Genomic DNA, 19,914 nt, shown 5'->3' on the forward strand with positions numbered 1-19,914 from the left:
TGGGCCTGCTTTCTCCTTTGTCTGTCTAGGGCTGGTAGCTCCTCTCACTGAGCAGCAGCATCCACGGGTGAAGCGACCTCGGAGCCCCTCGGCCCCTGTCTCTTATACACATCTGGAAGGAGCGGAGATCCTCAATTGAATGGTCCACCCTCTCCCAGGGCCACACCCCTGGGGTCCCACGCAAGGAAAGGGGAGAGGGGTGGAAAAACTGAAGGCAGTGGGGGTGGGGCAAGGGCGATTACCAGTGGCTTCATTGTAGTAAACATTGATTCTCTCCAGCTGCAAATCACTGTCTCCATGGTAACTGCCAGTGGGGTCAATCCCATGTTCATCACTGATGACCTCCCAAAACTGAGACAGAAAGGCTGCATTTAGCCATGCACGATCCGCCAGAAACGCCAAGGCTCACAATGAAATGTCCCCGACTCAGTTCCGACAACCCAACATTTCAGGAGCTTGAAGGTTTAAAGGGCGGCGTGACCCGGGCACAGCCGCGAGGCTTGTATTTTGCAGGGTTAGAAAGTCGAAACTGGGCGTTTCCCAGGCGAACAGCTGCTGCTTGCGGCGGGAGGTAGGGGTCGAGGGGGGAAGGACAAGCCAAAGCAGGGCAGTGGCGGAGCTCGGCGCACGGGTCGCAGCCCCAGGCGGCGGCAGGAGGCGAGGGCACAGGGACCGCAGCCCGCGAGGAGCGGGTGGGCGGGGAAAGAGGAACGCGAAGGAGCTAAAGGACCGCGGTTTTAGATTCAAAGCACGTCCTGAGACCGCAAGACAATCGCTCTTCTCCCCTCCCCCGGCGGCTGGACTCCGGTTCAAACGAGTAAAATTAACCCGCCTCATGTCCCAGCCCCTCGCGCGGAACGCCGCGCACAGCCTCGCGGACACACCCTCGTCTTCTCCAGGCGCGCGTGCCTGCCAAGCAGCCCGCGGGGTGACGGGGACTCCAAATGAGTTACAGCAGAAAAGAGAGGTGCCCCCTCCGTCGGGGAAAGTCGCCTCCCAGCCCACGCCACACTCGGCGGCACACTTGGCGATCCCCAGGCCTTCCCGGGACCGCGCCTGGGGACCCCGAGGGGCTCTCGGCCCAGGTTCCCGCCCCCATCGACCCCCTCCGCGGCGGCGCGCCCACCTTGGCGCCGATCTGGTTGCCGCACTGGCCCGCCTGGATGTGCACGATCTCACGCATGGTGCCTCGTCAGCGTCCTCCTGGTCCGGCGGCGTCTGGTGGGTCTGTCCGTCCTCCCCTCACACACCCACTGCGGGGTCACCGGGAAGGCGCTCGGGAACCGACGGGCTGAGAGCGCCGGCCCCGCGGGCTCCGGCTTTTATGCAAGGAGGGTGGGGCGGCTGGCGCAGGCCGCGCCCCCAGCCCGAGCCCCCCAGTCCCCTTCGCGCTGGCGCTCTCCAAGCCTGGCTGACGTAATGCTCCGAGCCCCAGGGACCGTCCGGGGGGCTGGACCACCGGCCCGCGGCCAATCAGAGCGGGCGTGCGGACCGGGAGAGGGGTGGGGGCCCCCGGGAGTAGGGTGGGGGTGTGCGCATTGTCTGCGGCTGTTGTGGGGGTCTGGGTCTGGGGCTATGGGGGAAGGGTGAAGAAAAGGAGGGTGAGAGGGCGGCGAGGAGAGGGCCACCAGCGCGGTCTGAACCGGGTGGGGGCAGAGCTGGCATCGGATGGGAACGATGGAGGACTGGAGCAGGTGGAGAGGCCGTCAGGTGCTCCGGTGCCGGCAGGTGGGAGGGTTGAGGTGGCACAGGCTGCTCCGCCACCTCGAATTGCAGCTCCTACTCGGCCATTGGCCAGAGTCCCTCCAGCCAACCGCGCCCCTCGTGGGACCACTGTCCTTTCCCTCAACCCCGGAGGCCAGCGACTGCCCAGGCGGCGCTCCGTCTCATAGAGGCCTGGGGGAGGACAGGTGGCCCCAGAAGGAAGTCGTGCGTGACGGCGACCCGGGACACCTGCAGCCCATGAACACCAGCGCGGCCTCCGCCCCCGCCCCAGCGTGGGCCTGCTTTCTCCTTTGTCTGTCTAGGGCTGGTAGCTCCTCTCACTGAGCAGCAGCATCCACGGGTGAAGCGACCTCGGAGCCCCTCGGCCCTGCCCGACCCTCTCCGGGAGTGCACAACGCCCCTGCTGGTACCCAGGACCCCTCTGCCCCGAGGGTTGACTTTTGTTCCTCGCGAGTGATGGAGTGGGAGTGGCCGGTAGCGCAGCGCTGACCGTCCGGAGGGCAGAAAGAGGGTGGGGTCCCAGGGGCGGGGCTGTCGGCGGAACAAAGGGCTCTCAGAAGCGTGGGATACGCTGTGCAACCGAGTATTTAAAATCACACGACAGGCGCCCCCCTCCCGCCCCCCGCCCTCGGGTTCGGTTCATCTATTGTCAAGTAAGAGGGTGGGTTCCAAGGGTGACCCACGCCCGTGTAATGAACTTTCTTGTCTTCCATCGCGGAGACCTGGAGGTCCGAGGCTTCGTGCTGCGGTTGAGGGTGGGGAATACGACTAAAAACTGCAGCCCCGCGCGCGCGAGACCACCCAAGACCCACGCATACTCGCACGAGCGCGTGCACAGACTTGGAGCACCGACCCTCCCTTCAAATCCGCAGTCTCTAGGTACCTAGACAGGAACTGGTCTCTTTGTTACTTTTCGCGTGCGTGTGTGTGTGTGTGTGTGTGTGTGTGAGAGAGAGAGAGAGAGAGAAGAAGGGAGGGAGAGAGAGCGAGAGCGAGAGCGAGAGCGAGAGCGAGAGAGAGAGAGAGAAACTAATCCTGCGTGCGTTTGAGGGCGGGAGGGGATAGGGTGTCAGAAACGTTCACTGCACAACCTGTTCCCTGCAATTCGATGACTGAAGCGCGCCGCCCCACACTTCCACACTTGGGAAGGGCCGATGGCGACGTGACGTGACCTCTTTCATCCCCTGGCGAGAGAGGCCGAAAGACCCGGGCTCCCGCGGCGGAGCGGAGCCTGCAGCTGTTGAACGAGACCCTCCCAGAACTATCAGCAAGCTGTCACCGCCTCCCTTTCCCGCTGTGGGGTGGGGGGTGGGGGACTCAAGTCGATTCCAATGTACAAAGAGAAGTAGCGAGAACAAAAGCCCAGGCGCCCCCAAACATCCAGGGCGCCCGGACTGGAGCTCGCGGGCCGGTATTCCAGACGCGGCCGGCTTGCCTGGGTTAGGGTGGGGTCTGGGGACAGGCAGAGATCAGCGGAGGGTCTGTCCACATGCCCCACTCTCCGGGTTCCAAGGTCTCGCGGCCTGACCTCCGAGTTTCTAATCCGGATCCCTTCAGATGCCGAAACGTCGAGGGCTAGCAATTCCCAAGGTCACACAGCAGGTGAAGGACTGGGCTTGGACTGGAATCTCGTCTTTTGGGCACACCAAACCTCAGGGAAAGTGACCGCATCTCGGCCAAAAGGGCTGTGGCAGGTGTCAGCCTCGAGTGGCGGCTCTGGTGGGACCAAGCTGCGCCGGAAGGAACAGAGCGAGGGCGGCACCCGCGCTGCGAGTGTAGACACACTCAGAGCGGTCACCTCCTCGCTGCGAGCTCCCAGGAGCAACCCTGATGCTCAGCGCGGCGGGGTGGGGATGAGGGGCGCTCAGCTCCACGCTCAGTAACTTGAGCTGGCCGCCTGCCTCCTTCATCTAACTATTTCATTTCTTAGCTTCTTTTCGGAGCCACTCCACTGAGTGCTCGGGTGAAAACGCGTGTTCAAGATCATATAGACAGATGAAAAGACCCTTTCCTCTCAGGTTTCTTTTAAAGGGAGAGGTTTGGGATAGGGTGAGACTGGAAATCATCCTTCTGAAAGCCCAGAGTGCCCTTGGGGACACTTTTGGCCCAAGATCTGCTTTCCTTTCAAGCATTTTGCTTGAATTGTCCCCACACCCCCGCCCCTTCCGGGCAGCCATTCTTGTTAACCGGTCTGCATCCCACCCCACCCCCACTGGAATTGTGATGCTGCACATTTTTATTTTCACAAGAAGCTGATTTTGTGTTAAAATGTTGACAACAGTCACACCTTTCCCTAAAGTCTTTCAGTTTATCTGATAACCCTTAAATAAAAAAAAAATTCTTTTTTATTCCCGTTGTTTTGCGGGAGGGGCTTGTTCCCGGGTTTTCAAGGAAAAAAAAAAAAGTCGTTCTTAGTTGGGTCCCCAGCATTTCTGTCTATTCATTATATGCAGTGCTTCTCAATCTAGGTCATCGTATATCAGGCACGAAGATTTGGGGGCAACATATTTCATGATCTCTTAATGTTAGTCTTAATGATGTATTAACATTTAAAAATTTTCCCTTCCAGAGACAACTGTAGAAATATCGCTGCATAAAATACAATTCAACATTTGTTTTATACATAACCTATTGCGCAACTGAAGTGAGCAAGATATCCCTTAAACTATTAAAATTAATATTTGCTTTCACAATTTTCAGATTATTTTCAACGGCACGTCCTCAAGTGAATTTGCATTTCTCTATTACACACACAAGTCATTGTTTGAAGAAGTCTGATAGAAAGGAGGCTTTACATAGTAGTAAATTTTTAAAGCATTGTTTTCATAATGCAACATATATTTTTGACACAGTTATTGAAATTACTAGACATTTAGCATTAGCGTTCTTCACTGCTTGCCGGGATTCACCGCTTGAAACCCAAAAAACCCAGCCTGCAGCCCCCATAGCAGGCTCTGCAGTCGAGATGCACGCGGTTTCCTAGGCAACCAACACTTAGCCAATGAATGAAGAGGAGTTGAAAGAAAGAGACTGCAAATCCATCATTATTTCCTTCACACACACACACACACACACACACACACACACACCCCACCTCTTCTCATAGCTCTCCATTTAGAAATATTGGAAAGCTACCAATCCTAACATTTATGTGAAAGAGCCAAATGCCCGGGGCATGGGGGCGAGGAAGCGGTCGCAGCCCCATACTGTGACTGCGGAAAGCACACAGTGGAGGAGGCTCCCGGAATCCGCCAAAATCTGCGCCTTCTCAGCTTTGTCGCTCCCCAGTTTCTATTCCACTGCCCTCCCCCTTCCCCCCAGGCCTTCCCTCCTCCTCCTGGGAAGCGAGCGGCCCGGGCGCAGCTGCCCGGCACTCTTGAATGGCAGGGGCTGTGGGGTGGCAGCCCCAGAGCCCTGTCCTTCCGCAGCCGTGGGCCCCGCAGGGACCAGCCAAGCAAGGTAACAAAAAGCTGGACCCAGCAGCGGAAACCCCGAGCCCACGAACGCGGCGCAGTGCGGGAACACTTGCCCTTTGTTCCTCGGTAAGGCCGGGTGTTTTCCATCCCCGGAGGTCGTGAATTTGAGTTATAACCGCCTCGGTCGGGGCTGAGAGTGCCGAGCTTCCACGCAAGAGCTTTGCCTTCTTTGTCCTACAAATCGGCGGAGGGAGTAGAACCCTGGCTTCCAGGGCACCATTTCCCTGCTACAGGCCGTCTCCCCTTCTCCCCTCCCCCATGCTGTCAATGATTTGTGAGATTCTTAGGCAGGCGGGGCAGGCCGAGTCCCGGGAAGGCACGCTGAGTCCTAGACACAGAGCCAGGCCGGGTAGAAAACAAAAAGAGAAGAAATGGTTATGAAATACTAAGACGGACCGTGTGCTCCTTGCAAGGTGCGGTCTGCGAAATCAACAGACTTACAAATAAGGCCTGGAGGAAGCGCATGAGCGCACGCGGGAGGCTGTGGCCGGGGAGCTTCTGAGTTCCACCGTGGAGGCCAAAACATCGCTGTGGCTGCGGGACCCTCACCCGGCCCTGGAAACCCTCCACATCAGCTCTTGCTCGGAAATGTCTCGCAGCTCACCGCTTCTCTTCGAAATCTGCCCAAGACCTTTGTTTGCCATTTAAATGAATTGAAACCGTGTGTATCCAGGTGGACACATCCATACCGCAACACTCGTGCCTCTGGGCCCTGGATACTTGGTGGGCAGTGACTGTAGCCACACTGCAGAAACAGCAGAACAGTTTTCAGACGGAGTTCTTTGGGCTTCACACGCCCAGCCTGCTTCTTTTTTAAAATTTCTATTTTAATTTTAGATTTAGGGAGTCCATGTGCAGGTTTGTTACAAGAGTATATTGCGTCATGCTGAGCGCTTGGGCTTCTATTGACCTGGTTACCCAGATGGTGAACGTAGTACCCAATAGGGAGATTTTCAGCCCTTGCTCTCCTCCTTCCTTCTCTCCTTTTGGAGTCCTCAGCGTCTATTGTTCCCATCTTTTTGTCCGTGTGCACCCAATATTTAGCTCCCACTTTTAAGTGAGAACATGCAATATTTAGTTTTCTGTTTCCGTATTAATTCTCTTAGGATAATGACCTTCAGCTGCATGCATGTTGCTGCCAAGGACATGATGTTATTCTTTTTTTTTTAATGGCTGTGTAGTGTTCCATGGTGTATATGTACCAAATTTTCTTAATCCATTCTACCATTGATGGGCACCAAGGTTGATTCCATGTCTTTGCTATTGTGAATAGTGCTTTTTGGTAGAATGATTTATTTTTTGGGGGTATATACCCAGTAATGGGATTGCTGGGTTGAATGGTAGTTCTATTTTTAGTTCTTTGAGAAATCTCCAAACTGCTTTCCACAGTGGCTGAACTAATTTACATTCGTACCAACAGCAAATAAGCATTGCTGCTTCTCTGCAGCCTTGCCAATATCTGGTTTTTTTTGTTTGTTTGTTCTGTTTTTTACTTTTTAATAATAATGACTGCTGTGAAGCGATATCTCATTGTGATTTTGATTTACATTTCTCTAATGATTAGTATGTTGAGCATTTTTTCCATGTTTGTTGGCGACTGTATGTCTTCTTTTGAAAATGTCTGTTCATATCCTCTGCTCTCTTTTTAATGGGGTTATTGAGTCTTTTCTTGTTGATTTAAGTTCCTTATAAATTCTGGATATTAGTCCTTTGTCTGCGGCGTATTGCTAATATTTTCTCCCTTTCTGTAGGTTGTTCATACATCTCCGTCAACTCTGTAGTGCTTATAGTGTGTGGTCCAAATACGTAGCATAGAATTCAAGTCCTTCAATCTGGACATTACCTACCTTCCCAGTGTTATTCGCCACCCATCTGTTATATGCAGTCTGTTCCAGGAGACATTAACCTGCCCTCTGATCTCCAAAAAGGACATGCTCTCTGAAGTCTCTGGGTCTCTGCTCACACTAATCCATTATCCAGAATGACTCTCTCTGCTTCTTCACCCAGGGCCTCTCACTCATTCTTCATGATGCAGCTCATCTATCTGCGATATATCCCACTAGTTGCCAGGAACAATGGACGGCCTATGCTCTATGCCCCAAGTTTGCATCATAGGGCTGGTACAGGTTTTGCATTTATTACATCAGAGCAGTGGTGTAATGAGTTTCATTGTATATCTCTACTAACAAAAGAAAAAGGAGGGTATATATTCCCAATATATGTATATTTATTTATTCATAAATTATATATATTTATTCTTATAAGCTAATATCCCAAGGTACAATATACTTAGTGTGAGGTACATTGTTAATGGTATCAGATGTTAATATTTCCAACTTTTCTACAACTTCCAGTTATAGGCAGACTTGGGGTTCGTCATGACTTTCTTACCCTGAAATGGGCTTGACAAAGAGCTTATATAAAAGAGCAGAGTGTCAACTTGGCCATTTCCTTATTTTTGTGTGTGTGTTCATATCACTAATGTCCTCTTCATTTTCCAGTTTCTTTGCTGTAGGCTTTAAAGTCGCTTGCCAGTTGTGTGAGTCAGGGGAGCAAACAGGAGATAATATGCTCAGCAAACCCAGCTACAGTTCCTCCCTTATGGATCTCCCTTTCCAGGGAACAATTCACGACACATGACCACAAAACATAAGCATCCTGTGAGGGCACCTGTGTCATTTTGAACTCTACCTAAAGCATAATTTATTTTTATATGAAACAAACAGAAATTCTGAGTTTCTTCCCATGCTCCAACAGATGCTCTTGCCTGCCCCATTCTGAGACCTCCCAATTGGATTGGAGTTAGTTCATTGGCCTTTATACCTTCCACATTGCCTGAAACTAAGTATGGGCAAATAACAACAGAACTTGGGTGAAAAAAAATCACAAATATAAAGCAATTAGGAAAAGCCCCCAGGAACTTCTAACCTGAAGCAGGAGCAGATTGTTCTGAGATAAGTACAAAGAAACCTTCCTCCTCTTTCTCCGTAATTACCTCTTGGCCAGGTCCAGCCCACATCCCATGCTTCCCAGACTCTGTGGCTCCTGTGGTGGTTGAGGTGGGGCCCCTGATGATGTGTCCTCCTCTGCATTATCTTTCACTTCCCTACAGCCATTTTCCTGCACCTGCGTTTTCACCCTTGTTTGTCTATATTGGTAATGCATAACTAAGATTTCTGGTTAAGACAGAATGGAAGGAGAGAAGGAAATACTTACTCAGGAATCAGAGTTGAATTACTAGTCTGCACTTTCTTTTCTTTTTCTCTTTCTTTTCTCTCTTTTTTTTTTTTTTGAGACACAGTTTCACTGTTTCACCCAGGCTAGAGTGGAGTGGTGTGATCTTGGCTCACTGCAACCTCTGTCTTCTGATCTCAAGCGATTGCCCTGCCTCAGCCTCCTGAGTAACTGGGACTACAGGCGCCCACCACTATGCCTGGCTGATTTTTGTATTTTTAGTAGAGAGGGGGTTTCACCATGTTGGCCAGGCTGGTCCCGAACTCCTGACCTCATGATCCACCCGCCTCGGCCTCCCAAAGTGCTGCAATTACAGGTGTGAGCCACTGGGCCCAGCCCCCTGCACTTTGTTTTTTCTGTTTATTTGTTTGTTTTTTATATTTTCTTTTTTTTCTTCTTTTTCTTTGTTTCTTTTTTTTGAGATGGAGTCTCGCTCTGTCACCCAGGCTGGAGTGCAGTGGCATGATAGCAGTGCAGCCTCCGCCTCCCAGGTTCAAGTGATTCTCCTGCCTCAGCTTCCTGAGTAGCTGGGATTACAGGCGCACACCACCATGCCTGGATAATTTTTGTATTTTTAGTAGAGACAGGGCTTCACCATGTTGGTCAGGCTGGTCTCGATCTCCTAACCTTGTGATCTGCCTGCCTTGACCTCCCAAAATGCTGAGATTACAGGGGTGAGCCACCGCACCAGGCCTATATTTTATTTTCTTAGAGACTAGGTCTCCCTATATTGCTCAGGCTGGTCTCAAACTCCTGGGCTCAAGCTATTCTCCTGCCTGGCCTCCGAATGTGCTGAGATTACACGTGTGAGCCACCTCAACTGGCCCACTAGTCTGCACCCTCTTTCTTGGCATGCAAATCAAGGGTGTGAAACAGACTGCTGTCTTGGTGATGAGGTCTGGAGAAGACAGAACCAAGTAAACTTTCTGCTTCTCTCAGAAGTCACCCAATGGAGGAGAACAGAAACGCAAACCCCAGTTTTTAGGAAATTGAGGAAAGATAAGAAGTATCAACTTCCTGGAGCTCTTTGATAAAGAAAGGATCTTCCGGGCAAGCTAGAAAAAAGATCAAGTCACTCTTGTAAGTGGGGTGGGGAAACCAGGGTTGTTTCAAACTTTTCCAAAACAATAGTCAATGCTAGAAGATAAGAAAACAATTCGTATAACATTTTCAAGGAAAATGTGCCCAAGGATTTTTTATATCCAGTTACATTGCCTTTTAATTTTAAAGGTAACATATATTTTTGAACATAGAAGAACTAAAAAAAATTGTTCTTGTGAGTCCTGTGTAGGGCGGATAAAAGGACCCCAGAGAATGGAGAAGTAGGTCTCACAATGAAAGTGCCATGCAGAGGCTTTTGCAGGCACTGGCAGAGGCTGTGTGACAGCCTGTGAACTAAGGAAGGAGGTGCCTCTGAACCGGCCTAGAGACAAATGCCGAAGTCCCTCCCTGTGGAAAGCTTCGTGCCTTCAGGAAGGATGTTGACATGCTCTTTCAAGGTGCTGCTGGGGGTCTGCCAGGTTCCCTGGAGGTTGGAATTATTACCTGGCTGTTTGTCAGTTTATTCTGGAAGCTATTCCTGCTGCAAAGAATAGAAGACATCAAGGGATGGAAGAACAGACTGCATAGAACTACACTACACAGGAAAACACTGACTCTTAAACCATTGTGAGATTTGAGGCAGAAGATCAAAGCTGCAAAGCATCTTCTCAGGAACTCAGGGTACAGACCACAACTGTGTTTGAGGTGAGCAGGATGAGACGGTCAGGGGGTCTAAAGAAGGGAATGGGATTCCTGGAGAAAAGCCACTCTTATTTTTGCTGCTAAGGACAAATGTCATGTAAAGAAACAGGACAAACTACTGGAAAGCCAAAACTCTGGGCTGGGCGCGGTGGCTCATGCCTGTAATCTTAGCACTCTGGGAGGCCGAGGTGGGGGATCATGAAGTCAAGAGATCAAGACCATTCTGGCCAACATGGTGAAATCCCATCTCTACTAAAATACAAAAATTAGCTGGGCGTGGTGGAGCGTGCCTGTGGTCTCAGCTACTCAGAAGGCTGAGGCAGGAGAATCACTTGAATCCGGGAGGCAGAGGTTGCAGTGAGCCGAGAATGCATCACTGCACTCCAGTCTGGCAACAGAACGAGACTCCGTCTTAAAAAAAAAAAAAAAAAAAAAAGCCAATACTCTCTGGAAAAAGTACACGTTTTAATATAGCTTGTGTTAAATTTTCAGAGGGGAAAATATGTCACAATAAAGGCTAAGTTAAAAAAAAATGCCAAGTTCCAACAAGCATAAGAAAAATATAACCAAATTTCAGAGGTGCATGGAACAAATACTGGGGAAAGATGATTGGAATAAGAAATCCACTGAACTCAGGGAACCAACAAAATCATATGTGAAATCTTTGAAAGATATATAAGAAACTCCTGCTTGCAGAGACAAGGAAATTAAAGTTTTAAAACATTGCATTTTATAGTTGAAGCAGATCACTGGAGTAAGAATTTTTGTTGTTGTTGTTGTTGTTTTTTGGAGACACAGTTTCACTCTTGTTGCCCAGGCTGGAGTGCAATAGCACGATCTCAGCTCACTGAAACCTCTGCCTCCTGGGTTCAAGCGATTCTCCTGCCTCAGCCTCCCCGGTAACTGGGATTACAGGCATGCACCATCACTCCCTGGTAATTGTGTATTTTTAGTAGAGACGGGATTTCTCCATGTTGGTCAGGCTGACCTCAAATTCCCGACCTCAAGTGATCCGCCTGCCTCAGCCTCCCAAAGTGCTGGGATTACAGGCCTTAGCCACCATGCCCGGCCTCTTTTTCTTTTTTAAATAAATCAGAGAAGGAGGAGGACGAAGTGCTGATGGACAAATGTTTGCCAAATCCTTTGTTTCCAACATACACTGACTGATGAGGGGTCGTGTAGGCATGACAGTCAAGCAAAATTCTGCCGGAAAACAAAAGAAAAAATCTTGCAGCAGCAAGTGGAGAGATTCTTAATGACCTCCACAGAGGGAAATGCATGGTTCTGAAAAAGAAGCTGATTCAGGACTGGTATAAATAGGAAAAAAAATGACAGAAGCTACCAGCTGCAGAGGAAATGAAAACTTACAAGCAGAGAAGTGAAGAAATGTTGAATGAATTATGGCCAACAGCGAGATCTCACACCACCCCAGACCATTCCTCATGGCGAGAAGGCTCATGACAGCTGGCCCGCTGTCCTTGCTGGAATGGAAGGTGAGCTATGCCAGCCTTGGATAGAAACTAATACAGCTGAACCCATGATTTCAGAGAGAAACCTTCACCAGGCTCCCCTGCTCTGTACGCTGGTATTGGAGGAAAACAAGCCCTGCTCACCACCCACGCGGCCACTGGTCACTCCTACAGAATACACCTGGATGCATCCTCGCCATGCGGGGCTTCTGGGCCTCCTTGCCTTCTGCCTCTCATTCCCACTGGAATCCTCCTCCTCCAGACTTAGAGAACATTGCACTGGTGAGACACGCTGTCCCATGCAGTCAGGGCCATCTCTTGGGGTTCCGGAGAGCACTCGTCCTTTAAAATCGGTCCCCGAGGCTCTGCTTCTGACCTGAAATCACCGCTTCACCCTCATCCTGTCCCAGCATGGAAGGACTGTTTGTCTCCACCTTGTGCAAGATCGGAGAACGTCGTCAGGCTCCAGAGCTGTCCCTTCTCTAGCTTCTCTAGCGGCGGCTCACAGGAGGACTCAGGCTCTGCCATTCCTTCAGTGTGACAGTGAGTGGAACGTCCCCCGTGCTTCGAATCCTTTTCCGTTTTCCCATTTTGTATTTGCTTAGGCTGTCCTGAAATTGTGCTTTTTTTTTTTTTTTTTTGAGACATAGTTTTGCTCTTGTTGCCCAGGCTGGAGTGCCATGGTGGGATCTCGGCTCACTGCAACCTTTGCCTCCTGGGTTCAAGCAATTCTCCTGCCTCAGCTTCCCAAGCAGCGGGGACTACAGACACACACCACCACGCCCATCTAATTTTTGTATTTTTAGTAGAGATGGGATTTCACCATGTTGGCCAAATTGGTCTCAAACTCCTGACCTCAGGTGATCCGCCCGCCTCAGCCTCCCAAAGTGCTGGAATTACAGGCATGAGCCCCTGCGCCTGGCTAAAATTGTGCATTTTGAGTCACGAATGAAAAAGACTCTGAAGATGAAGCCATCTGAAGTATTACTTGCCTGCTTTATTTAGCATCAATTCCAGTAATTAAGAAATTAAACATGATGAAACTGCTGTGAAAACACCTTTAATAAGCATTTTTGAAGTTCAAAAATATTGTCAAAGTACTTCAAAATGGAAGAAAAAAACCCTTACAACCTTATTGTAATTTGAAGTGTAATAAGGAGGTCCCCACCTCCACATCATAATAATTCCTTTGCTCAGGAATCAAATGATCTGGGATGCCACTCCCTGGGACTTGTTCCTTTGTGCTACGAGTTGCCTTTATCCTAGAAACCTATTTAAGTCACGCAGTACCTGAGTGGGCAACACATTGCCTTTAGTGCCTTTAAAGGCACAGGAACTTTTCAGACTCAGCTCCCTTCAGGGCTAGTGCGTTCTGCTGAGTGGGAGGTGAAGGGGAGAAGCTACCCCTTGCTTCACAATGCTGGCTCCTGAAGCCCGCATGATTCTGGGTGTAGGACCGAGCAGACTACACCGGGGCTTTTCCCAGACGGACATTGGGAGAAGGCCTGGCTGACCTTCCCAGGACAATGCGGGTGGCTGCAGTCCTCCTCCTGGTGAACCGGACACTTGTTGGGGAGTCCTGCATGCATTTGGAAGTATTGCCATACAGCCAGGCACACCCAGCTTTCATCCTTGCAAATGGCATTAGAAGCCATGGAATGTATCTACAAATACTCCCTGTGCATCAGGCAGTGTTCTAGGCATCGCGAAGACAGCAGCAGGTGAATCAGACCAAACTCTCCGTCCTCCATACGCAAACACGGCAGGTGAAGCTGTACCGTTAGAAAAGCGCGATTCCTCAGGTCTGCAGTTTCCCACTCTTTTGTTGTTTCCTCCTCGTTGCCCTTTATTGGATTTTTAATGCCAGTTTCACTCTTTTCCATACCTTCCAATCTTCCCTGTTAAATAGAGTGTGGTGAGACTGAGTAATTAAAGGCTGCAGATGACTTTGATGGCAGCGTAATGAAAAGAGTCTGTGACGGCTTATTAGACCAAGTGCCATCAAGGTTATTTGAGTCACAGGGACACTTCCAATAATGACACTGTTCCATCCCTGACCTGACTTCCCTTCCTCACCCCCTTTTGTTCTCTCTTTCTGTCTCTCAGTGATTGTAGATTACCTGGCACAGGAAAATAAGTAACTGATTCTGCGGAAAAAAACAAAAAAACAAATAGACAAACTCTCAGCCTAAAAACTCATATCTTTAGTCATTGTGGGATCCCCACCAAGGCGATCTCTAAATCAAAAGTCAGATTGTGTTGGAAAACCCAAACTAGACAGTGCTAGCCACCTGTAACAACCAAAAATTACTCCTTTATTCCTACACTACAGGAAAAACTAAAGCTTCGATGAGAAATGAGTTTCACCCCCGGGCTGTCCTCCACGTGTCATTCCACTGCAGAAACACTGCACAGAAGGACGAAGGCGAACTTATTTTTCCAAACTGACAGGTCCATTGTCAGGTTAGCCAGGGGGAGGTTTGGATGGCAGGCCCTCTTGGCGGGTCACTGTTTTTACAACGTCAATTTTAATTTAGATGGCAGTAGGAGGCAGCTTAATTCACTCAGAAGAGGAGTTGCCCACCCAGATTTGCTTCCTCTGCCTTTTGCAGACTTGAGCTAAGAGGCCTTGGACACAATGTCCGTCCTGTCCCTGCCTCGCACCTGTAAACGGGAATAATAACATGCTTCCTCCTTTCCCCCAACACTGGGGAGCTGTGAGAAGAGATGGGATAGGCCGCTGCCATGTGTGGCCTTGCCCATCATATCGTACTTCCTCATGTCAGATGGTAAGACCTGGATGCCCTCATCTTATTCTCATTGTCGTCACGGGTCCAAGCTCCGTAACTGTGACATTCCAGATTTCAGATATCTGATGTCCTCCCCACCACCACCACCACCACCACCACCACCACCACCACCCTGCCTTTGTTTTAAATCATTTTCTTTCTTTGATATATAAGTGTCATTTTGGGGAAATATTTTCTTTTTTTTTTTTTGAGACAGAGTCTCGCTCTGTCACCCAGGCTGGAGTGCAGTGGCCGGATCTCAGCTCACTGCAAGCTCCGCCTCCCGGGTTCACGCCATTCTCCTGCCTCAGCCTCCTGAGTAGCTGGGACTACAGGCGCCTGCCACCTCGCCCGGCTAGTTTTTTTGTATTTTTTAGTAGAGACGGGGTTTCACCGTGTTAGCCAGGATGGTCTCGATCTCCTGACCTCGTGATCCGCCCGTCTCGGCCTCCCAAAGTGCTGGGATTACAGGCGTGAGCCACCGCGCCCGGCCAATATTTTCATTTTAAGTTACTTCATGCCTTAGTTTCCCAACCCCAATATTATCTTCCAGTGTTTGGGTTCTCAAATATTTAAAATAAGTGGTCACAGACTTTGTAAATCTTCTATCTCTAGGACATGGGTGTTGCTCCTTCACCTTGCTGCTTGTCCTCTGGGTGCTCACTTACTTGACTTTCTTTCTCTGCTTTGCCTCTCCTTCCTCCTCTTCCCTTTCCCATTTCTTGAATCTATCTAGTTTCTCCAAAAATTATTTTTTATTTTTATTTTTATTGTACTTTAAGTTCTGGGATACATGTGCTGGACATGCAGGTTTGTTGCACAGGTATACGTGTGCCATGGTGGTTTGCTGCACATATCAACCCATCATCTAGGTTTTAAGCCCCATATGCATTAGGTATTTGTCCTAATGCTCTCCTTCCCCTTGCCCTCCACCCCCCAACAAGCCCCGGTGTGTGAGGTTCCCCTCCCTGTGTCCATGTGTTCTCACTGTTCAATTCCCACTTACGAGTGAGAACATGTGGTGTTTGGTTTTCTGTTCCTGCATTACTTTGCTGAGAATGACGGCTTCCAGCCTCATCCATGTCCCTGCAAAGGACATGACCTCATTCTTTTTTATGGCTGCGTAGTATTCCATGGTGTATATGTGCCACATTTTCTTTATCCAGTCTGTCATTGATGGGCATTTGGGTTGGTCAAAAATTATTCTTAAGTGACTAGCCTAACCATTGAAAGTACTCTAAAAAAGACCAAGGAAGACCAAGGGTAGTTACAGGCCTATTTCTGTGCCTTTGGCAGGTGGTTGAGTATGTGGGGGTACACTGGTGTGTGTGTGTGTGTGTGTGTGTGTGTGTAACCAGCAAGCTGCACGTGGCTGCCTTCACTTTTGCCCGACCCCAGGCCTGTCTTCTGCCCTGGAGATGCCTCTCCAATCTTTCTCCCTTTTTTTTTTTTTTTTTTTGAGGTGGAGTTTCCCTCTCATTGCTCAGGCTGGAGTGCAATGGTGCAATCTTGGCTCACTGCAACCTCTGCCTCCCGGGTTCAAGCAATCCTCCTGCCTCAGCCCCCCAACTATCTGGGATTACAGATTACAGGCTTGTGCCACCACTCCCAGCTAATTTTTTTTGTATTTAGTCGAGATGGGGTTTCACCATGTTGGCCAGGCTGATCTCGAACTCCTGACCTCAGGCGATCCACCCACCTCGGCCTCCCAAAGTGCTGGGATTACAGGCGTGAGCCACTGCGCCCAGCCCTTTCTCCTTCTTATGTATATGAGATGTTTGCGTTGTCCATCATTTTGAAAAATGGTCGCCTTAAACTATATTGCCAAAATAAGTGAATGTAAAATTCAATACTATCACCCCTCCATGTTTCTACACATAATTCAACTCAATTCTTTGTTAATAAGTGATGATGATTTCTACTTTTTCCAGTGATTTCCACCTACCGTGCCTTTCTGCTGTTCCTCATCTGTGTATACTTCTTTCCATGAACCTATCCGGCATCCAGCACTTCCCTATGATACTCTCAGCAGCCAATGTGGTCACACGCCGAGTCCTTTCCCATCCACAAAAGCTGTTCTTGCGCTCTAAGGCAGAGGGAGCGCTGAGGCCTGGAGGCTTGCCAGGGCTTTCCTCTGGGATGAAAGGATGGTGGCCTTTCCACATCCCTCACTAATTCTTTTTTCACTCTGCTTTGCTCTCCTGGGACTCAGGTGCCATTTATTCTTGAATTGTCCCTTGTTTGGTATCAGAGAGTTTCCACGCCCTGGAGCAGTGCGCATGGTGCAATTCCAGAAGGGAAGAGGCTTGTGTTTCTTCTGTGCAGTAGGGGAAGCCTGAGCTTGAAAGGTGGTTGAAAAAGGAAGACAAGCTCTCCGAACCGGAACACTCGCCAGCAGAGCATGTCTGTATCGGAAAGAGTACAGGTGTCAGTTTTAGATCTGGAAACCAATCCTTGACAGCTATTCATGACTCTGCACCCCTCCAACGTCTTCATGTCCCCAATCTACTAGCTTCACTTTGAAGCCCACTATTATAGCCCAGTCACCCACTGAGGGAGAGGAAATCTCTGTGAGTCCCAAATGCTAAGTCCTTGAAAAGGGATTCTGTTGGCTCCAGTCTCGGGGCTGGAAACTTGGAATCTTCAGTCTCCCAGATGAGCACTTTGAGGAGCCCACTGTGGCAAATGTGGGGCAGCAGAAGGGGTCTCTTCTAGAAAAGTGTACATGGTGTGGCATAGACAAGGTTGGAGTGTGGTAGGTTGGGAGGCTGGGGGTCGGGAGCTCTCCAACTACTATAGGGGATTTTCATTTCCAGCTGTGAGAAGACAGTTTACCTTAGCGTAAAGCCAGACTGTAGACTATTTAACTTGAACAGCTATTAGAGTTTGTTTCTTTTTTGAGATACGGTCTCCCACTGTTGCCGACACTGGAGTGCAGTGACGCCATCTCAGCTCACTGCAACCTCAACCTGCTGGTCTCAGGTGATCCTCCCACCTCAGCCTTCCGAACAGCTGAGACTACAGGTGCATGCCATGATGCCTGGCCAACTTTCTTTAAATTATTTTTTGTAGAGACAGGGTCTCCCTATGTTGCCCAGGCTGGTCTTGAATTCCTGAGCTCAAGTGGTCCTGCTGCCTCAGCCTCCCGAAGGGCTAGGATTGCAGGTGTGAGCCACCACACCCCAACCTGCCTATTAGAATTGCAAGATTCTGCCAGGATTTGATGAGCCTGTTTTCTCTGTTGTCAGCTCTGTCTCAGCCATGAAGTCTGGAAAGATAAAGGAGGAATCAGTGAAGGTGCCACCTCTCCTCTCAGGTTCCCTTCCACTCTTCTCCAAGAATTTCCATGATGAAGAGAGCTGGCTGGAGGGCAGGATTCAGGTGGTGACTTATTTGTTCTTCAGCCTTTCTTCAGCCTCAGATGGGCTTTGCTCCAGGTGCACGGCAGCACCTGGGAAGCTACGGGAGCTCTTTCAGTCAGCAAGTAGGCAAGCGCATTGTATTATATGCAGGGGTGTTTTGTTTATGGGTGTTGATGCTATTGTTGTTGTTGGACTAAACACAAGGTCCTATAAAAGGCCCAGAGGGAAGGGGTAAGCTGGGCGGGGTATAAGAGAAGCAGTGGGTGACATCGTCAGGCATGCTGCCACATTCTGTCTAACCTAGAGAGAACCTTAAATACATACTTCCGAGGTAAACCCAGATTGCACAAACAAAACAGAAGAGCCAAGTGGGAAGAGCATTGCATTTGGAATCAAATGGCACACTAAGAAATGGTGGAAACAAGGAATATTAATACCTTCCGATATGGTTAATGTCAACACCTAAAGCTCATAATGTAGTTCCTGACACAGGGTAGGTGCCCAGTGATTGGAACAATTATCATCAGTGTTATAGAATGAGTGACTGTCTTAGTCCGTTTAGGCTGCTATAACAAAGTGTCTTAGACTTACAAACAACAGAAATTTATCACTCATAGTTCTGGAGGCTGTGAAGTCCAAGATCAAGTGCCAGCAGATTCCATGTCTGGTGAGGGCTCTTTGCTTCATGGCACCTTTTTGTTGTGTCCTCATGTGGCTGAAGGAGAAAGCAGCTCTCTGGGGCCTTTTACTTTGTTTTGTTTTGTTTTGTTTTTGTTTTTTTGGAGATAGAATCTTGCTCTGTCACCCAGGGTGGAGTCCAATGATGCAATCTCAGCTTACTGCAATCTCCACCTCCTGGGTTCAAGCAATTCTCCTGCCTCAGCCTCCCAAGTAGCTGGGACTATAGGTGAGTGCCACCACGCCTGGCTAATTTTTGTATTATTGGTAGAGATGGGGATTCACCATGTTGTCCAGGCTGGTCTTGAACTCCTGACCTCAGTTGATCTACCTGTCTCAGCCTCCCAAAGTGCTGGGAGTATAGGCGTGAGCTACTGCACCTGGCCTGGGGCCTTTTTGATAAGAGCACTAACTTCCCAAAGGCCCTACTCTTTATCCCATCACCTTGGGGGTTGGGGGAAAGTCTAGGAGTCAGGACTGAGAAGAGGGATCGGCATTCAATGCCATTGCCATAGAAGAAAGCACTGGGAGCTACGTGGAATGAGTGGGAAAAGCATAGACTTTATGCCAGGAATCCGGACTGGTTTCACTCTCAACCCACTGCATAGGCCTGGGGGCAAGTTACACAACCGGTCTGATGTTCGGCCTCCTCAGCCTGACTTTGAAATAATATCTTCCTCACGGGGTTGCTGTCAGGGCTAGAAATGGTTTAAAGAAGGACCTAGGATAGTACTAGGCATAGAGGAGGCAATAGCTAAGTTATGGTTCCTACCACGCTGAGAAGCTGGGGATGGTGGGTTCTTAGCAGCAGCTTCAAGAGAGGAGTGTTCAGAAATTGGACTGCTTACCCAACAGGGCTCTTGGAAATGAAATTGATTCATAAGACCGAAAAATTATGAAATAGGATCTTTATAGAGTCAGTAACAATTTGTGAATTATTTTGGGTTATTGGAGGAGGACCTGTTATGGTTTGGGCAGCAAAGTATATAGAACCTCATTAGGGTGATGGGACTTCTTGGTTAAAAACGTACCTAAGATGACTGACCTTCCAGGCCAGAGTTTCTTTTTATTTATTTTTAAAAATGTTTTTATTTATTTATTTTTTTTTGAGATGGAGTCTTGCTCTGTCACTCAGGCTGGAATGCGGCGGTGTGATCTTGGCTCACTGCAATTTCCACCTCCTGGGTTCAAGCGATTCTCCCGCTTCAGCCTCCCAAGTAGCTGGGATTACAGGCGTCCGCCACAACGCCCAGCTAAATTTTGTACTTTTAGTAGGGTTTCGCCATGTTGGCCAGGCTGGTCTCGAACTCCTGGCTTCAAGTGATCTGCCTGCCTCTGGCTCCCAAAGTGCTAGGATTACAGACGTGATTCACTGTGCCTGGCCCCAACTTTTTAAATTTTTAAAAATTTCATTGCTATAAAAACCACATAGCATAAA

The 19,914-nt window shown here is 49.3% G+C and overlaps 1 protein-coding gene across 13 annotated transcripts in view; it reads right to left on the reverse strand.

Annotated features, from left to right (window-relative positions):
- LOC105542854 (tubulin beta-2A chain) overlaps nucleotides 1–5,361 on the reverse strand; it is a 7,718-nt gene extending 2,357 nt beyond the window's left edge. For 5 of the 13 annotated variants that reach the window (XM_011984559.1, XM_011984567.1, XM_011984558.1 and 2 more), the window contains exons 1-2: nucleotides 1,127–1,421; nucleotides 243–351 (exon numbers count right to left, since the gene is read on the reverse strand). In XM_011984559.1, coding sequence (XP_011839949.1) covers nucleotides 243–351; nucleotides 1,127–1,183 — 166 coding nt within the window. In that variant the 5' untranslated portion in view covers nucleotides 1,184–1,421. Of the gene's footprint in view, nucleotides 1–242; nucleotides 366–1,126; nucleotides 1,422–2,892; nucleotides 2,907–5,254 lie in introns of those variants that run through there. The other 8 variants (XM_011984564.1, XM_011984561.1, XM_011984569.1 and 5 more) reach the window with 8 other exon arrangements.
- Between the last annotated feature and the right edge of the window lie 14,553 nt (nucleotides 5,362–19,914).

This window comes from Mandrillus leucophaeus, unplaced genomic scaffold, assembly GCF_000951045.1.
Source record: "Mandrillus leucophaeus isolate KB7577 unplaced genomic scaffold, Mleu.le_1.0 Scaffold27, whole genome shotgun sequence".
NCBI lineage: Eukaryota > Metazoa > Chordata > Mammalia > Primates > Cercopithecidae > Mandrillus > Mandrillus leucophaeus.